Source organism: Euprymna scolopes, chromosome 45 (genome assembly GCF_053919585.1).
Source record: "Euprymna scolopes isolate OS-2025 chromosome 45, ASM5391958v1, whole genome shotgun sequence".
NCBI lineage: Eukaryota > Metazoa > Mollusca > Cephalopoda > Sepiida > Sepiolidae > Euprymna > Euprymna scolopes.
Genome location: NC_136526.1, coordinates 62,778,922 through 62,793,500, shown reverse-complemented (window position 1 = coordinate 62,793,500; position 14,579 = coordinate 62,778,922). Strand labels below are relative to the sequence as shown.

Genomic DNA, 14,579 nt, shown 5'->3' with positions numbered 1-14,579 from the left:
ACTGTTGAAGATTGCTAACGAAACAGATCTGTAACATTCATTCAAAAATACAGTGATAACATATTTTTACTGCTGAAGATTGCTAACGAAACAGATCTGTAACATTCATTCAAAAAATACAGTGATAACATATTTTTACTGTTGAAGATTGCTAACGAAACAGATCTGTAACATTCATTCAAAAAATACAGTGATAATATATTTTTACTGTTGAAGATTGCTAACGAAACAGATCTGTAACATTCATTAAAAAATACAGTGATAACATATTTTTACTGTTGAAGATTGCTAACGAAACAGATCTGTAACATTCATTCAAAAAATACAGTGATAATATATTTTTACTGTTGAAGATTGCTAACGAAACAGATCTGTAACATTCATTCAAAAATACAGTGATAACATATTTTTACTGCTGAAGATTGCTAACGAAACAGATCTGTAACATTCATTCAAAAAATACAGTGATAACATATTTTTACTGTTGAAGATTGCTAACGAAACAGATCTGTAACATTCATTCAAAAAATACAGTGATAATATATTTTTACTGTTGAAGATTGCTAACGAAACAGATCTGTAACATTCATTAAAAAATACAGTGATAACATATTTTTACTGCTGAAGATTGCTAACGAAACAGATCTGTAACATTCATTCAAAAAATACAGTGATAACATATTTTTACTGTTGAAGATTGCTAACGAAACAGATCTGTAACATTCATTCAAAAAATACAGTGATAATATATTTTTACTGTTGAAGATTGCTAACGAAACAGATCTGTAACATTCATTAAAAAATACAGTGATAACATATTTTTACTGCTGAAGATTGCTAACGAAACAGATCTGTAACATTCATTCAAAAAATACAGTGATAATATATTTTTACTGTTGAAGATTGCTAACGAAACAGATCTGTAACATTCATTCAAAAAATACAGTGATAATATATTTTTACTGTTGAAGATTGCTAACGAAACAGATCTGTAACATTCATTAAAAAATACAGTGATAACATATTTTTACTGCTGAAGATTGCTAACGAAACAGATCTGTAACATTCATTCAAAAATACAGTGATAATATATTTTTACTGCTGAAGATTGCTAACGAAACAGATCTGTAACATTCATTCAAAAATACAATGATAATATATTTTTACTGCTTAAGATTGCTAACGAAACAGATCTGTAACATATATTCTTATGAGAAAATAAAAGAATATGTTTTCAAAAATTGTAAATTGAACTCAACATAAGAATATTATAAGAGTTAATTACCTTCTATTTCATTAGTAATAACTGTGCAATAATTTTTTTCCTTTGTTCCATTAATAATGATAATGATAATAGTTATTCATCTTTTTCCCATTAGTAATAAAAATAAAATAATAGTTATTTATCCTTTATTCTACTAGTAGTAAGCTGCCTTGATAGAGTTCAAAATAGACTTTTTAGTCTCGTAAGGGATGTCCTTTTCTATTCCCTGCAACATCTTTCTCACAAACTTTCACAAGAAACACCCATCTTACAGAAAACACTATCACTAGTTTCCCCCACTCTTTATCTGTGCCTAAACCTAAGGGTAGATTCCATGAACAAAGCTTCTTTCTTAAAACTGCATGCCTATGGAATTGTCTTCCGTTTTCCTGCATTCCAGCTGACTACAATATGGTTGTCTTCAAGTCTAACGTAAACAAGTTCTTGATGAGCCGTTCCATATAAGTTAACAAATTTACTGAACTTCCATTACTATCGATTACTATATTGTCCTTTTGACTACTGTACACTCTTTAACCCTTATCCTTGAGTGGCCTCTCGGCCTTGATAAGTGGTGACGCCTATGTAAAAAAATAATAATAATAATAACAACAGTTACTTATCTTTAAATAATAAATAATAGTTATTTATATTTTACTCCATCAATAATAATAATAATAATAGTAATAATATTAATAAAAATAATAAAAATAATAAAATAATAATAATAGTAATAACAATAATGATAATATTAATAATAGTAATAATAATAATAATAGTAATAATAATAATAATAGTGATAATAATAATAGTAATAATAAAAATAATAATAATGATAATAATAGTAATAATATTAATAATAGTAATAATAATAAAAATAATAGTAATAATAACATTAATAATAATAATAAAAATAATAATAATAATAATAATAATAATAATAGTAATAATAATAGTTTTTATCTACTAAAATATAATAGTTATTTATTTTTTTATTTATTTTTATTCTTTATATATTTTTTAAATTTATATTATTTATTCCATTAGTAATGTTAGTAATAATAGTTATTTACCTTTTATTCTATTAGTAATAATAATAATAATTATATATCCTATCAACTTTTACTAATTTATTTACTAATTATGAATCTATAACACTCCTCTTGAGCAAGTAGATCACTTTCCATATCTCGGTAGCATAATATCGGAAAAGTGCTCAAATGAGAATGAAATAGAAAGCCGAATTGGCCTCGCCTATGGAGCTTTCGGTAAACTGACGAAGCGCGTCTTCAATAACAAACATCTTTCAATAAAAACTAAACCCATGGTATACCACGCGATTGTTATACCTACGCTTTTGTATGGGTGTGAGACCTGGACATTTACCAACATGATCTCACTAAACTCGAAAAATTCCACCAACAAAAACTTCGAGCTATACTGAACATCAAATGGTATGACTATGTAACGTGGAATGGCTGACCCACTCAAATAAGACAGACGATGAGGGGAGGTTCTGTCATGATTTTGCCATTGTTTATGACATCACTCAGATTGTTCGCAAGCCTACCCGTGTGCCCGATACTACAGGTTAGTATGCAAGCCTTCTAGACCTTTTTCTCTCAACTTCCCCTGAGCTATGTTCATGTTCCGTTCTTTCTCCTCTAGGATTCTCCGACCACTCCGTCATATCAGTTAAGATAAAAATGAAATGTAATAAGTCTCCAGATGTACACTTCCACCGTACTGCATATCGATACTCTATGGCTGACTGGGATAGTTTCCGTACATTTATATCTGATCTACCTCTGCATTCCATGTTTAAAAAGGATGTGTCCTCTATAGTATCAGACCTGACCGAATAGTTAATTGTAGGCATAGACCGATTCATACCATCTAAAAAATTCCAACAAAAACCTAACAGCCAGCCATGGTTCTCCCCAGAATGTGCTGCTGCCATCGTGCACAGAAATCACTTTTTCCATAGCTACCAACGTAATAGATGCACTGAGACTAAAGCTGCTTTCAGGAACGCCAGCAACCACTGTAAAAGAGTAATAAAAAATGCAAGAGAGCTATTTGCTCAGTCTGTTAAATCCAAAGTAGCTGATCAGTGGCTTGGTTGCCACCAGTTTTGGCAAATAACAAATAGGATCTTGAACAGAAATGTGCGTTCTATCCCAACGATTATCAATGAACCAAAGGTCATCTCGTCAGCATCAGACAAGGCCAAACTATTTGCCAAGAACTTTGCAGCTAATTCTACACTATGCGATGAAGGCTATCAACTCCTCATATTTTCTCCTATAACACAGAACACGCTAGGTAACATACAAATATCTGGCATCAACTGAAATGGATGGCTCTCGTCTAAGAGCCCTATGTTTTAACAAGCTTCTGGGCTTGATCTTTACTCCTGATCTGAAATGGAACACGTACATCAAGTCTGTTGCCAAGGTCGCTGGAAAGATGGTGGGATCCTTCTACCGCCCCAGAAGATATCTCACTACTGATGCAATTCTCTATCTATATAAAAGCCAAGTACGTCCAAGGATGGAATACTGCTGCCATATCTGGGCAGGAGCTGCTAAAAATAGCCTATCCGTCCTTGACAGAGTACAAAATAGACTTTGTGGCTGAGTGGGGATGCTATTTTCTCTTCCCTGCAACCTCTCTCCCACAGAAGAGATGTTGCGAGCCTGTCTTTGTTTTATCGTTATTTCCATGGCAGGTGCTCGTCTGAGCTCCAATCCCTGATCCCCCCTCGCCAATCTTTTACGAAAAACACCCGTCTAGCTGAAACCACTGTCAAAAATTTCCCCCACTCTTTATCTGTGCCTAAATCAAAATGTAGATTTTATGGACAAAGCTTCTTTCTTAGAACTGCATGCCCGTGGAACTCTGTTCCGTCTGCCTGTTTCACACCTGACTACAACCTGGATGTCTTCAAGTCCAATGTAAACAAATTTCTGATGAATCGCCCCCTTAAGTAGACACTTTATTACATCTCCACACTAACGTACTGTACATGCAATAACCCTTATCGCTGAGTGGCTTCCGGGCCTTGATAAGTGGTGACTACCTTGTAAAAAAAAACAAAAAAGAAAACAAACAAAAAAAAACAACACAAGCGTTCTTGAGAGAATAAACAGTTGCAGTATTGAGGCCACCACTATGAGACACAGACTCCGTTGGTTGGGGCATATCCTCAGAATGGATGAAAACAGGCTCCCTCAACAAAGCCTGTACTCAGAGCTAGCCACAGGAAAAAGACCTATCAGCTGCCCTCTACCGCGATATAAGGACCAACTCAAATCCACCCTAAAAAACACCGGATTTGATCTTCACATCTGGGGAACAACATCTCAGGATCGGTGCCTGTGGTGCCAATCCATCATACATGGTACCAAAGGATACGAGGCAGAAAGAAGACTGGTGGAGATCAAGAGGCAGGCAAGAAAAAATTGTGCTGAACAACAACGCTCCCTGCCAAGCTTGCCTTCTCTGCCCATGCAAATTCCACGTTCAGATTGGTTTGAGAAGCTATCTGCGATCCAAACACTGAGAGAAGAGGAAACTGAAATTCTCGGATACGAGAAATCGGCCGACGATGATAAATCTATAACCTTTACCTTTTTTATTCATATAAAAGATCTTATCTGCAATTTACTTTACTGCTGTTCTCTATTGACACTTGTTTGACGCACTCTTTCTCGTTATTTATTCCTTTCGCTTTCCCTTTCTTCCTCTCTTTAACAATCTCCTCTCTTCTTTTTAATCCATTTTAATTTTTTTCTTTCTACTCTTAATCTTTAATTCTAACTCCATATAATCTATATTTCTCCCCCCACCCCTCTTCTTCTCTTTTCCTTTTCTTCCCTTTCACTCCTCCTTCTCCCCTCTCTATCTAGCAGTTCAAATCTTAGTTTTTGATGCTCATTTGTAATTTTAAAGAATCTTTTATTTTGGCTTGAATTGTCTGAAGAGATCGGCAGGATAATATTATTGTCCTGTCTATTGAAATGATTTAAGCAAAAAAAAAAAAAAACCCAAGGTTGAAATAATAAGAACATATATTTAGCTCTACTAAAGTATTGAGCACTTTTTCCCTATTTTTTACCAAACATACCTCCTAATATATATATATATGTATATGCTTGGAATATCATTGAGCATCAGACAAATGTAGTATATTTGGTATTGTACAATTTATATTATTGTCTATCTTGCTATAAATGGAAAAACACTAGTCTTGGAATATTTACAAGAAAACCATCAAAAAATATATATGTGTGTGTGTGTGTGCTGGGTCATGGCCTTATATTTACTTTCGACAATTGTTTCTTTTGTACGAATCACTTTCCAACACTCTGTGGGATCCTGGCTCTAGTGGGCAAGGGGAGATTCATTTTATCAGAATTAAAAAAAAAGTGAGATTCTACTAAAAAAAGAAATCATATCCGTTAATTATTTAGATTAAAATAAATTTAAGCTTTTTAATTCATTCATTCGTTTACAATATGTGTGTGTGTCTGTGATTGTATGTGTGTGTGTGAGAGAAAACCCCAAAATAACCATCTATATATATCAAAGTGAAAATGCATGTGTATGTATGTTCGCTTTTCCTCGATGTCCACAAAAGGCTTCTATCAGAGAAGTGCTTGCTCGATTCACAACTTCTTAAAACTTTTAATATCATCTATAAATTGTAATATCTCAGAATTACCCACGGAGCTCGCCTGTCTATTTAATTTTATTGACTTTCAAACGTTAATTATTCCACATTTCCTGCATCGGCATGCGTTACATTCGGTTTTCGGTATAAAAAAAGCGAAACTCGACTCTAATCACAGGCCGAAAGCCAGTTTGTTCAATGTCGACTTCGTCATATCAGACTGTAGCTTTCATTTCGCTCCTTCTAATAAACAGGGAGCGGGCTTTTAAAAACAAACAAACCGATTTATTCAAAACTGTCCCACACAAAATCGTAACTGCTGAATACCTATCGCCGTCACGTCAATCAAAAACGCGCACCTGTTTGTTTTTTTAACACTTTACTATTATCCAACTGCGCGTCGTCAACGCTTCGGGTTTTTTTCACATACCCCGAAAAACACCCGGGCAACGCCGGGTACCCCTCGCTAGTTACTTATAAAAGTCAAAATAAATATTCTACATAACACTCCAGGCAATGCCGGATAAATATAACTTGTAACAACAAAAGTTATAGTAATAGTTTTTTTGGTTTCCAATGATATCGCTTCAACTAAAAATGTATATTATTTACCATCTAAGATATACAGTAAAAAAAAAAAATTGAAAACTTGGTCTTTACTCACTGCTTTTGATGCTGGGGATCCTGGTTCAACCCTGTCGACTTTAGCAAAGGCAGTCAGTACCCTGGGTGGCAATTGCAGCTGACCAGTGATGGCCGAAATATTAGTTTTGTTGTCTCTTGCCTGGGCATGCATTTGTAAGAGTTTTTCTTCAACCTCTTTCATTACTCGAGTGTGATCCGTCTGTAAACCTGCAGGAAGAGAGCCGTTTTAAAAATTCATGTTTAGCAAAGTGATCTTGGGTGTGATCTGTCTGTAAGCCAGTTGGAAGAAGGAGAGAAACAGAGGGGGGGGGGGTTAGAGACAGTCTTCAGTTTGTGACAGTTGCAGACAATGTCCTGTTGACAACAGTTGCCAACGGAGATTGTGGCTCGGACAGGAAGTCATGATAAGGAAATAATTGATCAACATAGCTTCAACAGAAAAATCAGATGTTTACTGTAGCATGTAGAGGGTGACTGGTCTCACACACATGCCCAGAATGCATCTAATATTAAAAGAATGCAATGAATACTAAAAGAATGCAATGAATACTATAAGAATGCAACGAATACTAAAAGGCACTTAAAACTAAAAAAAATGCAACGAATACTAAAAGAATGCAACAAATACTAAAAGAATGGAATGAATACTAAAAGAATGGAACGAATACTAAAAGAATGCAATGAATACTATAAGAATGCAACGAATACTAAAAGGCACTTAAAACTAAAAAAAATGCAACGAATACTAAAAGAATGCAACAAATACTAAAAGAATGGAACGAATACTAAAAGAATGGAACGAATACTATAAGAATGCAATGAATACTATAAGAATGCAACGAATACTAAAAGGCACTTAAAACTAAAAAAAATGCAATGAATACTAAAAGAATGCAATAAATACTAAAAGAATGGAACGAATACTAAAAGAATGCAATGAATACTATAAGAATGCAACGAATACTAAAAGATTGCAACTAATACTAACAGAATGCATGTTTTTTTTTGTGTTTTGTTTTATTTATTTTTTTATACTTGGGAACCCATGTCTCCTTGATAGCCACCAAGGTTTAAAACAACAACACAACCAGGAGAAAAGACAACAACAGACATAATGTTGGAGTAGATGAGGTTGCCGAGTGGCGGACCATATAATATCACATAGGGACGTCTTCAAAGTTTATTTTTTAAGAAAACAGCAAGGAGAGACATATATAAAATGTTTGTTTTTATGTGGTCGTTTAATTTTCAATCTTTATCTGTCAGTAGCTCAAATGGTAAGGAACACAGCTGGAACACTAAATGTTTTGGTTTGATTCCAGCTGATAGTACGCAAATCAATTTTTTTTTTTCATTTTGAAATCAGTATTATATATATATATATATATATATATATATAAAACTCTAATGACCTTGTAATGGGTGTTGTAACCCAACATCCGGTTTACGACTTCCGATTGCGCATGCGTACATAAACATAAACCCATAACAGCGTAAACAAATAAACACAAATCGCTGGACCGGTTTCGTTCGAACAAACGGACGTCCTCAGGAAAGCGAATACCTTAAATTTATTGAATAAAAAACTTCAAGATATGGGAAGCAAACGCAAAACATTATTACAAATAATACGTATAATCACCGACCTGTTTCATATATACAATATATATCATACTAAATAATCAACGTGACAATAAAACGTATTGTTTTACTCTGTACGTTTTCAGTGTCCCAATGTTTTTTTTCACGTTTAAATTATCCAAATAAATGATTGTTAATACTTTCTGCTTTTTTTTTACATCGTTCATTTTCGTATTACGTTTTACAAATAAATCTACTTAAACCCTGTTGACAATCAGAAGAGCATTTTACAACAGCGATTTACGCGACAATAAAACATATTGTTTTACTGTGTACGTTTTATGTGTCCTAATTGTGTTTTTTTTCATGTTTAAATTAAAAGATATATCACAATTTGAATTTAACTTTAAGTATTACGGTATCTGTTCAGTGCACATCTACCTATGAGTATGGCAAACCACTTATAATTCAATGGCTGTAAATTTGTTTTGTTTCAAAAATAAACAATTATAAACAGAACGACTCATTACATAGAAATTTTTCTGTTATGTCACAAAACCTTTTTTCTTTATGTCACAAATGTCACGCTCATACATTAATTTCATAGCTAATATAACATACTGACCTAACAGATCACGGGTAGTCTAGTATATATATATATATATATATATATATATTTTTTTTTTAGGTATTAAAATGAATTAGATTACACACTGGTGAATCTAGTGGTTTTCAAGTCTTATAAATATAAGACAATCCCAGCCAAATCAAATTGCTCAATATACTAGACAGAGTAAATAAAATTAGATTTTATATATTTAAATTTCATTTAAAAAGAATAACTTTTAAAATAAAATGTTATTGTTTGAACCGAAAAATGTCCTTAATCCATGGATTATATATATATATATATATATATATATATATATATATATATATAATCCATGGATTAAGGACATTTATATATATATATAATCCATGGATTAAGGACATTTTTCAGTTCAAACAATAACATTTTATTTTGAAAAGTTATTCATATATATATATAAAATATATTGAAAAGTTATTCTTATATGTGTTTTGACAAACTTCTGGGCTTGACCTTTACTCCTGATTTGAAATGGAACACGTACATCAAGTCTGTTGCCAAGGTCGCTGGAAAGATGGTGGGATCCTTCTACCGCTCCAGAAGATATCTCACTACTGATGCAATTCTTTATCTATATAAAAGCCAAGTACATCCAAGGATGGAATATTGTTGCCATATCTGGGCAGGAGCTGCTAAAAACAGCCTATTCTTCCTTGACAGAGTACAAAATAGACTTTGTGGCTTAGTGAGGGATGCCCTTTTCTCTACCCTGCAACCTCTCTCTCACAGAAGAGACGTTGCGAGCCTATCCTTGTTTTATCGTTATTTCCATGGCAGGTGCTCGTCTGAACTCCAATCTCTGGCCCCCCCCCTCGCCAATCTTTCATGAAAAACACTCGTCTAGCCGAATCCACTGTGAAAAATTTTCCCCACTTTTTATCTGTGCCTAAATCAAAACGCGGATTCCATGAACAAAGCTTCTTTCTTAGAACTGCACGCCTGTGGAACTCTGTTCCGCGTCTGCCTGCTTCCCACCGGACTACAACTTGGATGTCTTCACTTTGCCATCTTTACTTATCACTAAACTTGACAAAGACTTTAACGTAGTCATAACTGACCACTAGGATTACGTTAATAAAATGGTGACTATCTTGGGGGACACCTCTAAATTTGTTAAATTAGGTCTGATAGATACACATGCTTCTACTATCTCTATCGAGACCAAGTTCTAAAAACGACTTGTCAAATGGGTCAAAAGTGGTGTTCTTCCAACTTCCATTTCAAATTTAATCTGACCTACTGGTTCTATTTGCACCCATCTGTATGGTTTGCATAAGACCCATAAAAGTGGGGGGGGGGGCGTTGAGACCCATATTATCAATGATAGGGCTCTCTCAACATTAGTTAGCTAAATGGCTGACAAGTATCTTAGAACCTGTTTTGGAACGTTACAGTTCATTTACTTTTGCCAACTTTATGCGAAACGATACTCATTCTGACAAATTTATGTTTTCTTTTGATATTTTTAGTCTCTTCATTTGTGTCCCATTCTTAGAGACTATTAATATCTGTGCTGACACCTTATATCGGAGTCAACACAAAAGAAAGGGGAGCGGTGCATTGTACTCGTTCATCTCTTATTATTTTAAATTTCTCATTTTAGGCGCTTTATACCAAACATCTGATGTTTTATTTGCAAACAGTACGATGCGTTTTATGCAACAATATTAGAATGAAAAAAGGTGAACGTACATTTGATACGATGTCGCGCATGCCGAACAGAGTACACATCGATGTCTGAACGTGGGTAGCCTTCGTTATCAATTAGAGGGCCGGTCATCCCAACACCATCTTGCTGAAAAAGAGAAAAAAAATAATGTAAAAAGATTTTGATTGGAATTCTTCTATTACATAAAAGCCAAATGTCTGTTTGCATCTTCAGCTAAAAGTTAAAAAATACACAACAAATACTCACAAATTTTGTTCTTTTTATATGAATCAGCGTAACCTCATATATATCTATACTAGTGATGGGACTGTTTTAATATTTTCCCGATTCCGATACAATTACCGATTCCGCTCTAAATTTTCGATTGCGATACAATTATAAATACCGATTCTTATAAATCTCTAAATATGTAACTATAAAGTTGTTATTTTTCTAGATTACTATAAAAAAAAAAAACACATTAAATGTGCACATATTTTCTCAAACGTAAAAATACACTTGCGTGTGGGGGGGTGATTTATAGATTTTAACTTTCCTCATGGTTTAAAATCAATAAATATTTATTATTTTATCATTACTTCCAGTGGTGAAGGGTTTTGTTTTAAACAGAATCAAATGAAAAAGATAATTAAAAGAATCGTTTTTGCCATCCATCGGCAAATATGCATAAATTTTCCCAATCCCGATATTCCAAAAAATTCTAATTTTTTCTGATTTCCGATTAATCGTCCTAACACTAATTTATACAATTATAAAATTCTGTGGACCTTGCTTGCTTGCATCTTGTCTCCGGCGATCGGGCGATTCCATCTTAAAAAACAAGTGATGACAGGTGAATTTATATTTGGGCAATTCCAGTTTTTAAAAAAAGGTGACAAGCGAATATAAATATTTATATATATAAATTCATATGTATATATATAAATTCATATGTATATATATATATATATATATATACATACATATATATATGTATATGTATATATACATATGTGTGGTATATATATATATGTGTATATATATGTATATGTATATACATATATATATATATGTATATACACATATATATATATATGTATATACATATATATATATATGTATATACATATATATATGTATATACATATATATGTATGTATATATATGTGTATATGTATATATATGCATATGTATATATATGCATATGTATATATATATCGGAAAAATTCCCTTTTCAAATGGTGTGCGTAACAGGTCGATTCAAAGCATGCTGGATGAAGGGCCCTTCATCCAGCATGCTTTGAATATGTATATATATATATATATATATATATATATATATATATATATATATATACACATATATATATGTATACATAGATATATGTATATGTATATATATATATATATCGTGTAGAGTCTTACCTCTTAGTAAACTCCCCAGACATTTTAGAGCAACGTCCTGAATCGGATGATCAAGCTTTTATGTGCTTTCGACTAGCCTTTCATCAATGTGTTAGTTACTTATATTTTCTCTACCGTTGTTCCTCAAATCAGGATTGTATGCTAATTGATCGTGTCCATCATAAAAATTGCCTTGGTTTCTCAGGTTGCACAGATGCAGCTGGATGCTCTATTTATAACTTCTCTATGATCCAATCTCTCACACGGGCAATAATGATCCCAACTTGTCCCCAGATCAGGAAAACCAGCAAGCTTCACATCTATACTTATTCCTCACCACAGTATCCGAAGATTGTGTGACTAATGTCCACAGTCCACTTGGAAACGCAGACCACCTAGTGGTATCAGTTGACATCAGACTTAAATTCCAACCCCAAGGTGAGGAGCCATTGCTCAAAACAAGGTACTATAAAAGGACTGACTGGGAAGCCATTAGAGAACACATTAGAGATGTCCCATATTTTCTCTCTTCCTGCTGAACAGTGAGCCAATGAGACAACTGAATGGTGCAAAGCAGGCATTGAAGCACATGTTTCCACACGGAAGTATTATAGCAAGCCCCACTCACCCCCATGTTTCACTACAGATTGTGCAGCTGTCATTGCACAAAGATAGCTTGCATTCCGCCGGTTTGTACGTCATAAGTCAAACACAAACAGGCAAAAACTTGTAGATGCTACAAATCATTGTAAGAGAGAAATAGTGACAGCCAAAACAAAACATTGCTAAAATAATCAGAGAACACATAGAATCACAAAAGATAGGAACTTGTGATTTCTGGAAAATCTATAATATGGAAATGACATTAATCCTGTGCAGGTTTAACTAGTTTCCTCCAAAGAAGGAAGTTCCATGGCAGTATGAAATTCACAAGTGGTCCTCAGTCGCATGTATATCCCCATTATGAGAGATGACAACGTTAGGTTTTTGCAACTCTTGAAGGGAGGTATCGACGTCCTCCTACATACAGCGCCTGAAATTCCCAAATTGGGCATCGATTTTAGTAATGACCAGGCTCAATGTTGCTTAACTTTGGTGATCTGACCGGAACTGTAATTCCTCCATTATCCAACAACCAGAAGGTCCCATGCACAGCAACCGAGAAGGTGGAACTGTTTGCCCAGCGATTTGCCTCCAACTCCACCTTAGAGCCAACAAACAACTCCTTCCCAAATTTACCTATGCGGACTGAAGTAAAACCCTTTCTCATGTTTGCGATATCATAAAAAACTTAGACACTACCAAGGCGTGTGGACCTGATCTCATCCTTGCTATACTAATTAAGAAATGCTCAGCTGAGCTAGCCCCCATACTTTCCAAGCTCTACAACAAATGCCTTGCTGAATCTTGCTTTTCTAATAGCTGGAAGATAGCCTCTGTGGTACCAGTGTACAAGAGTTCTGGTGAAAGAACAGACCCTCTCAATTATCGCCCCATTAGTCTCCTCCCACTCTTCACTAAAATCTTTGAGACCTTAATTAATCAAGCTCTAGTCCATCACCTCACCAGAGCCAATCTTTTCTCTAACAAACAGTATGAATTCAGGCAATGTCATTCTACTGCAGATATTTTAGCAGTTATCTCTGAATGCATATACCATGTACTGGATAAGGCAAGCGGAGCCAAGGCTGTATCCCTTGATAAATCCAAGGCCTTTTACAAAGTTTGGCACAAATGGCTGCTAATGAAAATTAAATGCTATAGTATAACTGGACGTATACTAAATATAATTAGATCCTTCTTAGACAAGAGGACTATTCAGGTTGTCATTGATAGATGTATATCCAAGCAGCATAACATTAATGTGGGAGTGCCTCAGGGGGTCGATTCTTGACTATTGTTATTATTGGACAACTATTATTCCTGATTTTGATAAACAACCTCCCTGATAATATTGTGTGAGAGATGAGTATATTTGCTAATGATACAACGCTCTATAACATGCATGAGGGAAGAACAGATGTACATAAATCTAAGACAATGGCAGAATTGTTAGAAAATGACCTCCAGACTATAGTGGAATGGGGTCATAAATGGATGGTAACATTTAATGCTAAGAAGACTAAGTTGCTCTCCTTTAACAATTACAAGACGCCTCTCCAACCGCCTATATTTATGACAAAAAACACCCTACCTGAGAATTCTTCCTTCAAACTCCTCGGCTTAACATTAGTGAGCAATTTGAGTTGGAATAAATACATTGAGGACATTGCAAAAGCTGCTGCAAAGAAGGTGGGTTCCCTATATCGAGCTAGAAAACTACTCACACCTGAGAGTATGCTGTACCTTTACAAGGCCACCATTCACCCACGCATCGAGTATTGTTGCCACATCTGGGCTGGTGCATCTACCGCTAGTCTCTCCCTCTTGGATAGGGTCCAAAAATGAGTTTTCAACCTTATAGATCCCACTTTGTCAACTAAATTCCAACCCCTGTCCCATCATTGCAATGTTGCATCTATGTGCTTGTTTTACAAATATTTTAATGGAATGTGTTCTGATGAACTCGCTGCACTTGTGCCCCCCTCGACGTACATATCCCTGACAAACCTGCTTAGCAACAAAATCACACCCCTTCACTGTTGATATCCCTAAATATCAGAAAGCTTTCTATTCTAATAGTTTCTTTGCTCAAACAGCTAGACTTTGGAAT

At 34.3% G+C, this 14,579-nt stretch overlaps 1 protein-coding gene across 1 annotated transcript in view; it reads right to left on the bottom strand.

Annotated features, from left to right (window-relative positions):
* LOC145269838 (26S proteasome non-ATPase regulatory subunit 9-like) overlaps nucleotides 1-14,579 on the bottom strand; it is a 35,966-nt gene that overhangs the window by 17,260 nt on the left and 4,127 nt on the right. The window contains exons 2-3 of the mRNA XM_080125556.1: nucleotides 10,507-10,609; nucleotides 6,604-6,791 (exon numbers count right to left, since the gene is read on the bottom strand). Coding sequence (XP_079981682.1) covers nucleotides 6,604-6,791; nucleotides 10,507-10,609 — 291 coding nt within the window. The remainder of the gene's footprint in view (nucleotides 1-6,603; nucleotides 6,792-10,506; nucleotides 10,610-14,579) is intronic.